Source organism: Anas acuta, chromosome 5 (genome assembly GCF_963932015.1).
Source record: "Anas acuta chromosome 5, bAnaAcu1.1, whole genome shotgun sequence".
In the NCBI taxonomy this organism is placed as follows: Eukaryota; Metazoa; Chordata; class Aves; order Anseriformes; family Anatidae; genus Anas; species Anas acuta.
The window spans coordinates 61,714,564-61,732,360 of record NC_088983.1 but is presented as its reverse complement, the minus strand read 5'-3'; the positions used below and the strand labels follow the sequence as shown (position 1 = coordinate 61,732,360).

Here is a 17,797-nt window from a genome sequence, read left to right as displayed (position 1 = left end):
GTGCTGTGTGACTGAGCACTTCAGAGTAACACGTCTTGGTAACTCACTCTCCCCATTGACAGCCGCACCGGGGCCTGCTTATAAAACAGGCCCAAACCAGTGGGAATGGAGAGGAAAAGTGCCCGGGACTGACTTCTCCGAAGTGTCAACAATTGCTGGTGGGTAAAGGATGGTCAGTTTGTCATAGGGCTGTTTTCTAACTCTCCAAGGAGCACTGAGCAGTGCCAGCGATGACTGGGACACGTGCTGAGGAGCTGGCTGGCTTCTAGCTCTGCGAGCTGCACACACCAGGTTGCTCATGGTGCACACTGCAGGGGCTGAGATCCAGTTTCCAGATGATTGCGATGTTTGCTGATACCTGTCTTCGGTCAGCAAGCATGGATAAGGTGCAGCTATTCAATTAAACCGAGCTTTGAAATGGTTTTAATCAGAAATTAAGGAATTATACCTCCCAGCATCAAGGCGGCTAAATATGATACCTGTTGGCAGGTAGAGAGGAAAAAAGAGAGCAGCTGAATACACAAGTTGCATGTCTGGGAGGAGAGCCTCTGTTCTCACTCCCCTTTGGTGACAGGCATAGGGGAGAGGGGAGGTGGGTGAGCGGCACCAGCCCCTCTCCCCACCCAGACTCCTAAATGGGGACTGCTCTTTCCCCTATATTCCCGTTGAAAGAAGCACTCAGGGTGCAGTCCACGCTCCCATTCAGACCAATTTTTGCAGCAAATGACAGTGCTTGAAAGCAGAGAGCAGTTCGCAGCCCTGCACATAAGCACAAGAGGAAATTTAGAGAGAGCTGAGCCTGTGCCAGCTGCCAGAGCCAGGTCCTCGGGAGACAGCTCGGCTGGCAGGGCTGCACTGCTGCTTGCCTCTGCACAGCAAGCAACATGTTATTTGTTATTAAACTTAAAAAGTAAGGACAGTTCCCCCCCAGGAAACACAAGTCCTTATGAACTAGGGCTTATTTCTGAAGAGAAATGAACATGACTTACCCTTTTAAAGGAAAAAAAAGCGCATTCAATATTTTAGATTTTTAATTAAATGAGTAAAACGATTACTTGTTGTTGCTAAGCGATCAGGAAGTATTTCTATTAATAAAATCATAATAGAAAAGGTCAATCATGATGTAATATCGCCCATGATGGTGATGCCTGGCTGCAGCCCTTCTGTTGCACACACAAGGCTTTCAGCACTGCAAAGCTGCCCTGGCTCCACAAGGAAATGCTGGTTCAGAACATGATTAATATCACGTTCATAACAGCTCATATTGCTGTGGCCAGCTGTCAGATAATACACGAGGAAGACAGCACAGGTTTAATTCAGAAGGCAATTGAATCCTCCACATGACACCTCAGCCAGAAGTGAAACTGGCGCCCAGCTGTGAAGATCCACCTTCACTCTCCCAAGCCTCATCCACAGCTGAGATGCAACAAAAACCATTTTTTTTCTGATGGGCCATCGCCAGAGATGCAGCAATAGCAAACCTGGCATGAAAAGACAAGACGATGAAGTAGCACAGAAGAGGGATAAATAGGAGAGGGTTTGAAAGAGATGGGAGAAAACAAATTATCTTCCTTCTCTTCATGCATTTTTAAAAACACATTTCCTGCACCAAGACCTTTACAGACCAAAGGATGAAAATATGGTTTTGGCCAAAACTACTCATCTAGTGATGCTAAAATTCTCCTAGGATACCCAGAGGCTGTCAGAAGAGCACCAGAGGAGGGGCATAGTTCACAGTTACAGGACGTGGAGGGTGGCAGACAGAACACAGAGCACACCGACAGCTCTCGGGGAGTGTCACAGATTGAACTTCATTGTGGACCTCTAATTCTAGAGGCTTTTCATTTCCTGATGCCTGATAAGAAGCATCCCTTCTATTCTTGGGCAAGCAAAATGCTCATATCACGGTCAGTGGGATTTGACTACCTATTTGAATATTTCCTTACATATAGGTGGGTTTTTCAGTTATCTCAAACTTAAAAAAAATATATATATATATAACTTACAGACCTGCTGCAACTTCTGCAGGGAAAAATGTATGAAAAGCTTTACGGTACATGCGGACGGAATCCAAGCAATATTATAAAACTTTTTGCATAATTTCTCCACCATATTAGAAGCCTGAATCTTGGATGCTTCACAAAAGTATCATAAAAGGGCTCCTGTATTGTTCTCTGCTACATAATGAGTCGGATCACTCCCTCTCTCATTGCCTATTCTTTTCGAAGTCACCTGCCTTGACTTTCCAACTACCTACACAAGAATGGTAAAGACCTGAGTTAAAAAAAAAAAAAAAGTTCACTATATTTTCAACACCGATATACATTATTTCATTTACTGTACACAGAATTCAGATATTTTTTTTCAGCTGCACCATGACTGAGATAACATCAAAAAGGTATATTCAGATCTTACAGCCGTAGGAAAAGCAATTATATGGTAAAGAAGCCAAAGGCCTGCGACTGACTCTCCTGGAGCATCATACCACTGCTGGAGGCACAACCATTTTTATGCTGCTCAGTAAGAAGGAACAAGAAATGCACAAAAATACTAGCAGCTGTTCTCTGGTACAGATTCAGGAGAAACAACCAGCCAAAAAGGTAACTGATAAGATGCAAACTAATATTCCTTGCAATGTTGTTCTTGGCAAGATGCATAAGATTCACGGAAAAGGGACTCTGCGCATCTCAAATCATGCAGACAATCCCACAGTTTAATGGACTGGGGGCAAAGTGAAAGCGAAGAGAAATTTTTTTTACCAGAAAGATAATTGTCAATGCAGAAAACCCGAGCTGAGTCAAAGATAAATGCACAGCTTCCTCTAATAAAGCAGGATTATCACAGCAGGAGCATCACTCAGCATCCCCCTGCACCCACGATCTGGGGCTGTTCCCACAGCAGAACTCCTCCAGGCTCAGCGGGAAGGCTTCACACAGGACCAGCAAAGAAAACACAGCAGAGCACCCGTTCTTAATCAAAGATGAGAACTCACCCAAACAACTGCATTTTTGAGTAGTGAAACAGCAAGAGACACAACTCATCTCCCACACATCCAGCATCCATGTGCTTGCCTCTCAATGCGGCATCCCATTGCCACTGTGCAGTACAATCAACACAAAAGTCTTGCTGCAATGAGTAAGGAGAGAAAATGTGTCTGGTTTTGCAGACGTTATCCCCTAATTACGCTTTTAAACAACCCATCAGTCCGTATACATCTCTCAGTGAATGAATTCAGGGTACAGATGGTACCCTGGTAAGGACTATACTGCTTTAATCTTCAGCTACACGCAGAGGCACAGACGTGTTTGTTCTGGTCCCAGCCTGCCTAGGAGGGTGCTTGCCAGATTAACTTGGATTTCACTTCCTCAGCACAAGACTAGCTGCAGCACAGCACAGCCAGCATGTCCCGTATGGGCAACCCACAGCTCGTGCCCAGGGGAGGCAATAAGTATCAAGCAAACATCGCTGCCTTCCCACCCAGCCTCCCAGGCAAGAGGCAGCCTATTTGCATTTAATGATACCGTACTTAAGACGATGTGTTTAACAATCCCTGTTGTCAGGCTGAAGCGCTGCTCTGGGAGCTCCAAAAATCGTGAACAGAAAAAGCTGTGGCTTAGCCTCAGTTCCTTGGAAAAGAGCAGCCCGTCTGCAGCAGGAGAGCAAGGGAGGAACACACCTCCAGAGAAGGTACAATTCAGACACCAACAAAAGCAATGTAGTGTTAGATGATTGCTTACGGTCATACAAGAAGCCAAATAATACCTTTACAATGCAAACCCTTCTAAAAACAAGCAGACAATGGGAGCCAAAGCTCTGGCTTTTAACAAGACTGGAACATCAACCCTCAGCTCTGATTTAAGTCCTTTTCCTATTTTTTGGTCCAAATTTCCTTTTCTTGATATATACGCATGTGCTCTAAGCAAGAGTAAATTGCCTTAAAACTCAGTTCACCTGTTGTTTTTTTTGGAAATCATTTATATCTTCAAACACATGAATGAAAATAGCCCAGAGTCTGTTATAAACATCTTTGACTGTAGTATCCAACATCCCATGCCTCGGGCTAATCCTCTTACGGTGATTAGCAGCAGACCAGCAGGGCTGTAAGGAGGGACTTAAACAGGCTTTGGCCTCAGCCTGGGTTCACAGCCCGGACCAGCTCCTACGCTTCCCATGTCAGTGGCTCAAACTGAATTCGAAATCCCCACTAATTAAATACATCTAAGGGGTGGATGGCTAGGAGAGGAAAAATCAGACTTGCCAGAGAGAATGAGGAGTTTGTGGCGTGTGCACTCGGGATGAAACGGCAGGGTGGAAGGGGCAGGTGATGTACGTACTGGAAAAAGGTGACAGTGTGCCTGTGCCCACCGAATAACACGCCTAGGAAGCAAACCACAGCCTTCTGCAAAGTCTGGGGCAAAATCACAGCTCTCAGGACAAATGAGGTGTCCGTCAGCGGCTGGGTTTCCGCCTGGGTTTTCAGTGTAGAGATTCATTTTGAGCTATCTAATTAAAGCCAACTAAATCCACTGACCACACACGTCATTCCTGGTAGCGAACAGTAATTTACACCCCAAAAAAAATCAACTCACCTGCTCTGTAGCGAGACAGAGCAGCAGTTTAATAATGAATAGCTTCCGATTTGCCTGCTCTCTTTATTTTCTCCTTCAAATTTCTCTGTGCCTCCCGACCAAGAAGTTTGTTCAGATCTGAGGGTACTGAGCCTCCGTTTGGTGCAAACATTCTCCAACCGGATTGTCCTCACAATTAGCTGCGATGGTTATTAATAACACCTTTCAGGCCAAGGTTCAGGAGGTGCAACCCCAGCTTCTTCACTGCAAACAGAGGCCATCTGTGCCCTCTTCCACGCCGCTGGCAGCCAGTGCTGGTGCTCACTCAGGGTGCAGGCTCCTGCCTCCCCTTTGCCAGGGGTGCCCGCTCCGACCGCTCCTTTTTTCGCCTGTTTGAAACAAGCTCCTCACGCTTCTTCACCAATACATCCCCTACAACAAATCCCTGAAACATCTCAAAAGCAAACCAGCAAACAAACCATGCAACCCTCCCACGGGGTGCAGTACAGCAGAGCCCAGGCAGATGGATGGAGCCAGGGCGCAAGGTGGTGGCTGCGCAGTTTTGCCAAGGCAAATAAGAGCCAAATTTCAGGGAGATGTGAAAAAAAGCCTAAGGTATGCCTCCTCCAGATGAGGAGGCAGCAATAAAATGGGAAACTGTCTTTTTCTAGGTTCATTAATAGAGATTTCAAGGTTCACGATCATCTCTCAACTGGGAGCACAAAGTCTTGATGTCCCTGTGAGTGGGCCCATGGAAAACTTTAGATTGGGTGCTAAGTCTTCTTCAAGGCCCAGTTAACTCACGTAAGTTACTGTCTCTTTTTTTACTATAAGCTCTTAACCAATACGTGATTTGCTATGGATAAACTGAAGTTCATCTGTGAAATAAGTCTCCGTTGACAAACTCAGCCTTCACTTTCCCTGTCAAGCTGCTGGCAGTGATACCAAACAATTGCTCCAAGCAGTCCTTGCATTCACTGCGAGCGCAATGCGCTTGGCGAGCCAAGTGTGCTTAACATATTTCCTCAGGTTACTTTTGTTTAAGCAGCTTTAAAATTTCTTCTTCAGCCAAGTGGGAACAGAAGCTTCCTCTCACACCTCTCCCTGCCAGGCTGCCACAATTCACCAGGCAGTCTCTGGAGAATCACACACGCCTGAGGACACGCTGCGAGCCACTGAGCGCAGGGAGGATGTGTGTGAATGCCCCTGCAGCCCCTTCACTGGGTTTGGATTTGTGGAAGAAAATATCTTTCCCAACCCTAGGTTCTCCTATGCAATTGATATTAGGACACTTTATTGGGAAAGGAACCTAAAACACGGCTCAGACTTCCAGAAAACTCAACATTGGAGTTCAAAAGCCCTCAAAAATGAGATCGAAGACTGAAACCCTCCAACACCACGACCTAAATACACAGTCACGGCTTTTCAACACAGGATAAAAAAGGCAAAACAGAAATAGCAGCTTCAAAAGGGAGCTGCGAACAATGCTGGTATCCAGAATAGAACAAAGAGAGATCAAGAGAAAAAAGTTTTCATCTGCCTCCAAGAGCTGAAACGTCCTGGGAGTAAGTTTCCCAAAACGTACTTCCAAATACTAGTGGATAAAACCGACATTAATCACAATGTGGCAATTTGAGAGCCTAACTGCACTAAAGTCTGCCAGGAAAAGTACAGAAAATAAACATGGAAATGAAGCAGAGAGGGTAGGGGAGAAAGACCGTGAACTTATTGATCACAGGAAGATTTTTTTTAAATTTTTTTTTTTAGTTAAACTTTTTGGGTAGAAGCCTGCAGGTCACTCATTACTTCTGCTGCAAAACTTCCCACTGCTCCTGCAGAAACCCCTTCTGGACTGGCCGTTCAGCTGTCACCCTCATGCAAGCTATGCACAGCCCACTGACATCCCAGTCTGCAGTATTTGCCCATGTGTTTGATTTGAGGAACGATAAACCCAGCGTTACTGTCTGAGGCTGCGGGACGCCGTAAATGAGGTGAGCAACACTCATCCTGCTTTATGGGCAGGAACATTTGTTTCTTGCCCAGGGTTGCCAGCTTCCCCTGAGGAAGAAGCAAATCACACTAATTGGACTCGACGAGCAGAGCTCCTACAACTCACTGTACCCACAAAATCTGGCAGGAACTTTGTGCTTTCAGTAAAACCCCGTGGCTCACAGCAGTAATCCCACAAGAGCTCCCGGGTGAGGAAGGCCCCTGCTCGCCTTGGGGAAGCGCCCACACACCTTATTCTCCTCACATCTCCCAGGCTCGGGGCACCTGGGAGCTCTGGGGATACCACAGGACACGCAGCTCATGTGCTGATGTGCGAGAACAACTCTGCACCATTTTTCAGCAAGGGAAGACCGGGAGGAAAACAAACCTTTCATTCCTCAGCCTCCAAGAACAGACAGCTGAAAAATAGATTTATTACACAGACACGGGTTGATGGAGCTCGGATTTGTTGCAAAAAAAAAATCCTAATCTGGGAAGTAGGCAGCAAGAAGCCGTGCTGGAGGCTGAAATCCTGCATTTCTCCCTCAGAGGCAGTGCAAAGCCCCAACAGGGCAGACAAACAAGTGCAGCCTTCCCAGTAAAATAGTAAGCCGAGACTTCCAAGAGGAAACATCCTCTGTGGGGGAGAAGCCACGCACCAAATCCCGGCTTGTTGTATAACTCAGCTGTGCACACACAGACGTGTGCACGTGGTTTTAAAGGCACCGTCCCCGCCGCCACCACGGAGTGCCCCTGAACACACATTTTGGTGAGGCGCCGCACAGAAATGCACCGAAAACAAGTGAAACTCCCTGGATGCACGCGTAAACCGTACAAACCCACACGGCCGGGGAGCGTGGGCGATGCTGAGTGTGTGTTTAAGCAAGGAAAACCACTTCCAAAAGGTTATTTCTTCACAGGCTTTTGGTGGCTTGTGGTAGCGATTCAGTCAGGTGCTAATAGTGCCTCTGACTGTATTTCAGGTGTCCCAGTGGCACAAACAGAAAGAAAAAAGAAAAAAAAATAAAAAAATAAGAGCATGAAGTTTGTAGTTTGTACCTTTTTTTTTCTTTCTTTTTTTTTGTAATCTGGGCTCGGAGAAGCTGTCAATCACAGCCGTGAATCACATGAAGGCAAAACTAACGGTACGATCATTTTCCATTACACATTTCCCAGAGGAGGAGATGCAGTTGCGTCCTGATATGAAGCACAGAGCGAATATTTCACCTGTCACCGTTGCAGCCTCTTCGGCCCTTTGAACTCTGCGTTACGGACTGCTTGCAGCATTCCTGACAGCCTTGGTTTGAAAACACCACTTTTTATCCACCGTCAGGGTCCCTGGCCCCTTCCCTTCCCAATCATTCGTTCAGATTCACGCAAATGTCTGGGTGCCAGCTCTGAACTCAGCTCCTAGAGCCCCCCTTTCTGCATGGCTCAGCACCTGCCCGGTTGATCACCGTACGTAAACTGAACCGGTCCCACCAAGGCAGAGGGAGGGCAAAACACCCCAATTTCCAGACAAACACCTCCCAGCCAGCAGCGGATGCCACCGAAGCGGCTGTCAGACTGTAAAAGCAGCACCAGCAAAGGTTTATGCTTTCCTCAAGAGGGCTCTCCGCCGTGGTCAGTACAAACATCTCGCCGGTATTTCCAATATCAGGCAGGGAGAAAAGGGAAAAAAAAAAAAAACAAAACAACCAAACGAGCAAAATCGCCAGCAGCACCAAGCGACAGCCAAACAAAGCAAATGGAGAGAGACGGTACCTGTTGTAACTCCATCTGCTGTACGACATGGTCCTGTTGCTGCCGACTCCATCCATCTCGGGCTCGCCTACTGCCCTTCCAGCATCCCTCGCCCACCGCAGGCTGCCCTCGGAAAGCAAACACCTGCCCGAGGATGAGGATGAGGATGAGGACGGGCCCCCACGGGCGGCTGCCTCCGGCCTTGCACCGCGGGGCCACGGCTCCGCGGGGGCTCTGCGGCGAGCCGCAGGTGCACGGAGCAAACCACTGCCCGCACAGGGGAGGGACACGGGGAGCTCCTGGGGGCTCTGCCCACGGGCAGGATGCTCCGAGCTGCCCAGCGGGCACAAAGGCGCTCAGGTAATAAAGGCGAGCAGCAGCGCTAAGCCGCTTAAGAGATATTCGGCGAAGCTGCGCTCGGGAGCAGCAGCTTGCACGCCTCCTGCTCCAGCACACGCTTTTTTTTTTTTTTTTAATTTATTTATTCTGGTTGCCACAGATACGGGTCCACCGCTCTGACATCAGCCATCTCCCACCCCACAGCGGGTCCCTGGGTCTCTCCAGCACGATTGCTCAGGCAGGCAATAATTAAACCCTCGGCGTGCAGAGGCAGCGCTGGGATGGCCGCAGCCAGCCAGCCCTGCAGGGTTGCCTCCTCTCCTGTAATTGCCGTAGCTGTTAAAATGCGCTGTATTGAACAGGGATCAGCAAGGCCCCGGTTTCTGGCTGCACACGATTTATTGCCGTGTGGAAACCAGGCACGGGCTGTGCTTTTTCACGCACCTGCTCCCCACTCTCAGACAGTGCCAAAGGGACCCCCTGCTCCGTGCCCATGCCGGTGAGGAGGATCCATCCGTGCCACAGCCTCAGGACGTGCGGCCCTGCCAGCAGGAGCCCAAACACCGACTGGCTCCTGCCTCCCAGGGCATCCCATGCCTGGCATCCTCCACCTGAAACAAACCTTCTGAGGTGCTCTCATGCCTGGGGGTGGCTGCGCCACGCTGCTTTCTGACACGAGGCCTGGTGTCTGCCAGCTGACCCAACAGCCTGCACTACCGGCAGCGCTGCCATGAACATCTCTAAAACAGCTTTGATGGGAAAGCCAGCGCCCTGGTAAGCACGTGCAAAGAGCAGACACAAATTCGGCCCGCTTTGACTCAGGCAGCTGAGTCCAGAGGATCTGGAATATTGGGCTTGAGCTATTGCAATGCCGCAGAAATGAGGCTGGCTCCAGAGCTGCAGCAGCCAGCCGGTGTCCCTGCATTTTCATGCTGGTGTATACCAAGCTGCAAACGAGTGGAAAAGTACCTGCTGAGTCACCAGATGATGTGCAACATTTTTAACAATGGAAAGTCAAAAAAAAAAACAGCACAGAACGGCTTCAGGTTAGGCATCCCTGAAACCCCAGCCCGGGTTTCAGCGTGCCACCGAGTGAGGGCCCTACAGCAGGTGAGCTGAGCCTGAGGGCTGCTCCGGCCCCTCCTGACGGGTTCAGGAGCTGAAAGCTTCGGTCATTCGTGGGCACTGCTCCTTGTGCCTGCAACACGGTGTTTTACAGTGCGGAAATAGGCAGGAGGAATGCTGCCGCTTTGCTGTTCTGCGTGCCCTTGTGCTACGCTGCAAAACAAAGCTCATCAAATTTGGCTTCGTGATTTTCTCTGAAAGTAGGGTACTTACACCCATAAGAGCTTCAAACCGGTGTATCCATCATAGCTCTGTATTTAATCCTCCTTTCAAAGGATAATACCGCTTCTAAAAATTCCCTCTTAGAGTCGTTACAATTTCAGTTTGCTCCCAGTGTACTAAACAACTTCATATGTCAGTCTCCAAGCACTCTGCAAAGGAGTCAGCATCATTACCTACATCTCACAGAAAAGAAATCCGAGCACGAGCTCCCCACAGACACCAAGAAACAAGGAGCAGACACACACAGTGACTGAAGGCCCCCCTGTGCATTGCAATGCCTCCAAGCCCTGCACAAACACTGGCCCTGTGATAATCTCTTGTCTGGAAGTGTTTGGAAACACGGCTCTGTTTGTGCTGGCTGTGCAACCCACGCTTGTCTCAAAGTCCCTCTTTTGGACAGGCTTTGCTACCAGCCGCGCTGCTGCTACTCAAGCGGCTGGTGCTGCACTCACAAACAGCTCCTTCTTTTTTTCCTTGTAAGCGATTAACAATATTATATTTACTGTATGTGCTATATGCGTGCTGTTTTAACTCTATAGAAAAACACCGTAAATTACTAAACCAGAAAAACTCTGTAATAACACGGATGCTGATCTTTGTTTTTCAGCAGGCTGCGGACTCCTCACAGAGCACATTATGAGCGAATTGCATGCTGCTTTTGTCCATTTGTGCAATGCTAATCACTACAGCAACCTCTTGCTAGCTTTTTAGCCCCCCCGCTCCTCCCTGCAATATTGGCTGATTTCTCATATTTACAGGAATTGTCGTACATCAAACTCAAGATTGTGCCTATGGACAGCTATAGCGGCCTTCAGCAAATCAGTGCTTTCTTAATACAGATTGGAAGTGAAATAAAAAAAATTGTTTGGGTCATTTGGAGCATTCCTTGGGCTTAATCAAGGCATGGAGGTGGGCTCTGGTTAGGAAGGCTGACCTAGAGCTGCAGCCACTGATGACAGAGCCACCAGAGCATGGCAGCTCCTCAGCCATGCGAGGACAGGGAGATTTCCCGTTAGAGCCCATCCTGCTGGACAGCACTTCTGCTGGCATCTCCCTCCAGCGTGGCTTTGCCACGAAAACTTTCTCCACCTTCTGGGTCTCCCACCGAAGCTCACCAGACGGTGAGCGAAGTCTGGTATCTCCCAGCTCTTCCTGAAGGGATGAAAACAACACTCTGCTTGTCTGCATCTTGTCGTTCAGCTGGAGCTGCACACCAATGAGTGATAAAGTGATAAGGGAGGAATAATTTTAGAAGTCACCTAAAAAAAAAGTCAATCACCACATTTAATCAGAACTAGGGACTGAGGCCAAACCTCTCCAGCTCTTGTCTCCATTCAGTAAGTGTCCCACTTGTTAAATCACAATATTCACACCACTGCTTTTTTTTTTTTTAAAGTAAACTTTCCCATTCACTGCCAGTGCAAAAATCCTGGTGTGTTTACCCCCATAAAAAGAACCTGGGCGGGGAGAGATGCAGAAAGAAAAAAACAACTAGAAACAAATGAGCTCGATTCCAGTCCCCATCTGCTGGAGGATTTTTATATTACATTCATTCCTGGGGACCAACACCCTGCTTATCTGTGAATGCTGTTTCTAGCTTCCCTTCCAAAAAATTACACCAGATACCGTCCCCGCTGCTGTGACCGAGCTCCAAATAGGAGGTGAATGAGCACCCACAGCATCAAGCAGTGAGGTTAAGACTGACAGACAGGTTCTGGGTAAGGGATGGTGTCAGCACTGCGAGATGCTGAGCCAGGCACCCACCGAACCCTGCATCCCGTAGGAATGAGGGCATCGGGTGCAGCACAGAACTGTGTCCTGCAGCCAAAAGGTGTCGGCATCTCCACCCTGCATTCCCCATGTGGCTCCCCTTGCTGTTCCTCCAGGGCTTCTGCAGGCTTGGTGACTCAGCAGCGAGCTGTTAACACTGCCTTTGGTCATGTTTCTGCAGGCAGCTACTGATGCTCCTGCAGGTTTCTGTAACTCCTGCGGACGGGAGGCAAAAAAGAGATGCCTTGCCAGACTTCTTGTAAAACTAACAGAAAAGGGAATTAGACCCTGGCGGATGCTGACAGCATCACGAAGCTGGCTATTGTAAGGAGGATTTGATGATCTCAGTTGGTTAAGGGAAAGATAAACAGGATAGGTCTAACTTCCTTTTCATTGTATTAAAAAAAAGGATCAAGAAGTTAAGAAGTTCATAAAGACAATGGCACTGGCGAGGTGAGCAGCTTCAGTGCCTTTTAAAACGAAACAAAAAACCAATGGTGGAGGAGTTGTGAGAAGCACTGCCAGACAGACATGTTTTACAGGCGGTAGGAGAGGTATTAAAGCACAGATGTTTTGAGTGAAAACACAAAGTCTTGCAGCAGGAAGGAAAAAAAACACCCAAATTCTGTTTCACTTTCAAGGGTCTGCATTCAAAAGATTTCCCCACTCAAGGTGTCACACCTAGCACCTAGATAAGGGACAGCATTTACTTCCTCCTAACAGCAAGCTTCATTTAGAGCTCTTATTTAGCCGAGCAGTGGGTGTTTGTGCATAACTTTCTGACTGCAAACTGTACAGGCAGGTAACCATGGGCTCCTGTATTCCGATACGGCTGACGACTATGAAAGTTTGGCAAACTACACAGAAATTAAGAATTTGTAGGCTATTTTAAGCTGCCTTTACTGTTTTAGATCATAAACATCCTTCTTTTCACGTGAATTTCTTCAGAACGACTCCTTTATAAATCATATTTTTTTTCCCTAGCTACCAAAAAAAAAACAGATTTTAGAGTTTACGGAACAAAATACTCTGAAACAGCACCGGCGCACAGCCCTGCTTAACCACGCACTGACCGCTTCGTTCTGTTTCTTGTATTTCATGTTCTGCTTGCAATAACTTTAACTCAGTCCCAGCACGAAGACGGCACTCGCAGCCCTGCAGTCAGCTGCACGCCCGCCCCAGGCGACACCCTGTGGTTCCCGAGGGTGGTTTCATGCAGTGCTGGCACCTGGGGGATCCCTCCAGCCCCACGCTGCCCCAGCTGAGCTCTGCCGAGCTTCCCAAGCACCTTCACAGCACAAAGGTAGCTGACCGCTTGCTCCTGGGGCACTTTCCACAGTGGGGACGGATTTGTTTGTGTGGCAGGCTGGACGCATGGCCCAGGCTAGGTCTCAAAGCATTACGTTACCAAATGCTCTTCAAGGAACGTAAGCTATTCATATCACTGCAGTGAGCTCACTTCTACATGTCACGAGAAACGTGGGACACGTACACAGGAGCATTTGTACCCTGCTGTCGCTCTTCAGCGGTCAGGTTCGGCTGAGATTAAAGCTTTCTCAGGTACAAATTAATTCATGCCCAGGACCTCAGAGGTGAGGATCTAAAAGGTGTTCTCATTGCCTCTACTTGCATTTCAGGTGCCTGTACTTTGCCACGTTGATTTGCCATGCCCTCTCTACACTACGTTGTCAGAGGCATTTTTAAAGAATGCAGTAATTTACAGAGTGCAGACTACTAATTAACGAGTAGCAAATGCTGTGTGTAGCCTACTACGCTTCACAGGCCCCAGTTTAAGTAGCTGCACAGATCAGTACTTGCTTTCCAGCAGCAAGATGCATTTAGTTCTGCTGGCTGGCTGGCTCAGGAACATCACTAATTACATTACATACATTAATCCAATTTAGCTTTTGCGTGGGACATCATCTGCCCCTTATGTTCAATCCACAAAAAAATCTCCCAAACTCTCCAAAGTAATTGTGGTCTTACTGTAACAGTCCAGCACGGCTACAGCATGCATTCCCAGTGCTGTTTTCGGGTATGATGCTCTCCCTGTGGCTTAATCCGTTGCCTCTTCAACATCTGCTGCTGCTCACTCGGAGCTCTTTATCCTCCCAGCTGAAGGCTACTCCGGCAGCCCCACCGATCCTCATCCCTGCACCTGATCGGGTTGTCTTCCTCACCTTCTGTGTATGACCACTGCCACACAGTTTTAAGGAAAAAGTCACTTCCTTTCAATCAGTTATTTCCACGGTTAGAGTACCAGGAGATGTAAATATCCTGGACATTGACACGTTTTCTGGCCTAGCACCGTGGGTAACCAACTACCACAACTGAGGCCTAGATCAGGTGAACAAACGCCTCACGAGCGAACGAGCTGCTTAGCAGATTCCTGAGCTTTTCCAGGCAACAAACTTCAAACAATACGTCCAGATAACTTCTGGCAGCGCTTTGTCTGGTGACTGACACTGAGAATCTTGTTTGAGATAAGCCCATTAAAGCCCCGTAACCAGATTACGTGGGAACTCCGGCCAGCGATGGCCGCAGCCACGCCTCAGGTGAGGTGGTGCTGTACGAGCTGATGGCAGCAGAGAGCTAAACTCGCAGTTTTGTTTGAATCCAGGGAGATTGGGAGAGAGGGCACATGGCAGGATAGGGCAAACATCTTAGTGAAGAAACGAAAGCAAAACAACATTGACAGGAGGATCGGGTCCTCGAATCTCCCTGAGGTCACATTTAGGGATTTCCCTGCGTGTTCCTCTCCTGCAGAAGCCTTGAGAACACGTGCAGGGGAACACACTCTATTCATTAATACACTTGAAGCAGATTTCCATGGCAGCACCCAGTGGTCCCACTTGTTTAACTCGCTGAAAAAGTTTACCATGTTTACAATGTGGCTTAGCGGATAGGAGTAGGCTGCTCAGCATCAACCACCTCAAAGCCATTTTGCTTTACAAATGAGGAAATGCAAGGGTGGGGTGCTCTCCACCTCTTCTATGAATTACAGAGGTATTCTAATATGTAACTCTGTGTAACAGTTATTTTAGGATCAAATTATTATGAGTGAACAGTCAAAACATGAGAAAGATGAACCAATAAGCACATGCGCACCTCACAGATTTTATCTCAGATGTGCATGCTGTAATTTGTCTGAACTCACCCTAGTGCCACACGTTCAGTGACTTAACTCCAGAGACCTTTTCACATTTAAGGCTATAAAACGTAAGATCTTTGCTACAGGCTGTAACTTCTTACATTTGACTTGAAAAACACAATTCATCTCCCAAATGCACTTTCACCGTAACTTCTATTTTGAATTTTTTAGGCATTGTTCATAAGTAGCCTTTCATCAACCGATAACTTCATATAAAGGTGGGAAGGAGGAGCCCCTCTCTCTCAAACTCAGAATTACAGAACCTAATCCAAATTATGTAAATAAATAAAAAAAACTTTGCATTGCTCTGCTACGCATGGCACTTGTGTTTCTTCTAGTTCCTTCTAATAGCTTTGCTGCAGCAAAGATAACTCTAACTTGTTTAATTACTGTTTCTCAGCAGACATTTTCAGATTGATGGCACGGCCTGAAAGCACAAAGGAACTGAGTCACCCCCTGACTACATACTTTAAATCAAAAATATATTATTCTAAATCAAAATAAACATCGGCTTTTACCATCTACCACGATTTAAGTAAACTTTACTTTCAAGCTTGAAGGAAAGTCATAAAGATATGCACATCTACCTCCTAAGTTCCATCACCCTCTTCTTCCCCTCACCCTCCAAAAAACCCCACAGGTTTTAGAGGAGTCAGAAAGAGGCCATATGCTTACCCCCGATAACGGTTAGATCATCTTTAATTCTAGCACCTGAAGTTATACAAGGGTTTGCTTAATAATCAAGTTTCAAAGAACTGCTGGACACATTCAGTAAGGTGACAACTGTGCAATACCACTCAGTATTTCAATATCAGGGAACATACTCTTGAATTGTTTAAACACAATCCACAGAACTCAAAATTAAACAACCATCCACAGTTTAACTAAACAATCAGTTAAAAGTCTTACAGTTTAATAATTCACATAATGGTCAGTCTTTAGTAAGGGATACTGCAATTGATTAAAACACAACACTAGATTTTACTCTACGGGTGTGTTGGGCAGGCACGTAATTGGCCATTCTTGGGTATAACCAGAGGAGTAAGGAGAAGTTTACCACAGTTTGGCAAATCCCACATTTTGTCAGTTAAAAGTGAACTGTGAGAATTAAATACTCATCTTTACATATACACAAGTTATGCTGTGAAAGCATATTTGCTTACAAACATATAAAAATACTTGTTAACTAGTTTGATAAGAAAATAATGTATAAAAGTATATAGCAAAAACATTTAATCATCTCTGACAATGGAAAGATCAAATTCATTTTTATATCACATGAAACAAAAACAGCTACAATTTTAGTTTTCCTTAATCCCTTACCCAGAAATACAAAGGAAGACACTTTTTATTTTTGTTTCCAAACAATGATGTGAAATTTCATATTAAGCTGAAATGCCTCAATCCAGAATGAGCTCAGGTATTTGGCCATAATCTAATAGTAGTAGTAATCATCCCCTAGCTGTTCTGGATTCATAAAATAAATACAGTAGACTGTTTTGGCCACTGAAATAAAACTGCAGCATAAACAAGAGATGAAAATTTTTGCTGACAATGAAATTCAGTGTAGGTTTCTTAAGGCTAGCTGAATACTCAAGTATAATTTAGCTGAGGGCAAAAAAGCCAATCCACCCCTTTTTTTAAAGGTATTCTCTATGCTCCAATATAGGTCTTTGTAATAGCTAATGAAACGTCAGAAGTAAAAATAAATTAATTCACAAGAGACAACTTATGCATGACTTCAACACCTTGTCCTACACGGTTTTGTTTCATCTCCTTTGCGAATAAAACTCCACAAGGTGCAAGCTCTTAAGAGAGAAGAGGGAACTGTGGTATTAAAGAAGCAGCCTTAGTGTTTTGCTTTGAAGTCTGCCCCAAGATGACTGAGTCTTCTTCAAGAACTATTCTGCCAGCTTCTTGGACTAAGGCTATTCTGGTGACCACTTTTAGGACATGCACATATAAGGCTAGACCAATACCAGAAGTGATGTAAAATGATGGAAAGAAAAAAAAAATCTGGCAGTTGATAGCTTGGTTCTTGGGATTCTCAGAAAATAACACAATGGCAGCCTTTCTTGTCTTTCTCTTTCCGTGTTGGCTCTGGTGAAGGAGGGCACTCTTGTTCTTGAAATTTCCTGGAAACAGATATTTCACGTTAAATTCATAGACTCATTTTCACTAAAATAAATACTGTATTTGAATTTACTGTTTTTACATGTTTATAGAGGACGGACTTACTTTTGATGCTCAAACTTCTTATAAAGTAAGTGATGGTATTTTGATTTTGCCTTTATTTATTTAAGAAACCCCTCTTTTTACAGGGGGGCCAATATTCAAATTCATTTTTATCTGTTTGGCCTACTGCGTAATCAATAAAATCTGAAATAGTAAGGTGGAGAAGTTCCGTTTCAAATCCATATACCATTCATGTGAGCCTTTTTGCCAACACACAGGAAAATTTTAGAACAGAGCATTGGTTGAAGTTGACCGATAACAGCAGGCAGGATTTTTTCAGTGATCTCCCACTGCATTTCAATATATTTGCTGGAGCTATCCATTAATACAGGGGCATCAGCTATTTGGATTTCAGTTACCGTACCTTATAACTCTGACAAGTTCATGAAAAGCTTGGTCTACATTCAATCGGATTTTTGCTGAGGCTTCCATGTACGTTACTTTAAGTTGTCGCGCTAGCTGCTGGCCTTCCTCCTGTGTCACCTGTAAGGGAAATCAATCATTAAGCTACATGTTGTAGCAGAAGACACTGCCAACACCATTAATCTTGGGATCTGCTCCCCTCCAACAATAATGCTTATTTGACACTGAACTGTTTTTTCTGCACTGTCTACGTGATACAACTGGAAAACAAACCCACGTGCTACAACACACA

General features: G+C 46.1%; 2 protein-coding genes across 8 annotated transcripts in view; both read right to left on the bottom strand.

Annotated features, from left to right (window-relative positions):
* TUB (TUB bipartite transcription factor) overlaps nt 1–8,669 on the bottom strand; it is a 116,934-nt gene extending 108,265 nt beyond the window's left edge. Inside the window, exon 1 of one of the 7 annotated variants that reach the window (XM_068685230.1) lies at nt 8,322–8,669. In XM_068685230.1, coding sequence (XP_068541331.1) covers nt 8,322–8,377 — 56 coding nt within the window. In that variant the 5' untranslated portion in view covers nt 8,378–8,669. The remainder of the gene's footprint in view (nt 1–8,321) is intronic. The other 6 variants (XM_068685234.1, XM_068685232.1, XM_068685233.1 and 3 more) reach the window with 6 other exon arrangements.
* A 6,919-nt stretch (nt 8,670–15,588) lies between these two features.
* RRAS2 (RAS related 2) overlaps nt 15,589–17,797 on the bottom strand; it is a 32,814-nt gene continuing 30,605 nt past the window's right edge. Inside the window, exons 5-6 of the mRNA XM_068685239.1 lie at nt 17,507–17,625; nt 15,589–17,042 (exon numbers count right to left, since the gene is read on the bottom strand). Of these exons, the coding sequence (XP_068541340.1) occupies nt 16,955–17,042; nt 17,507–17,625 (207 nt within the window). The 3' untranslated portion in view covers nt 15,589–16,954. The remainder of the gene's footprint in view (nt 17,043–17,506; nt 17,626–17,797) is intronic.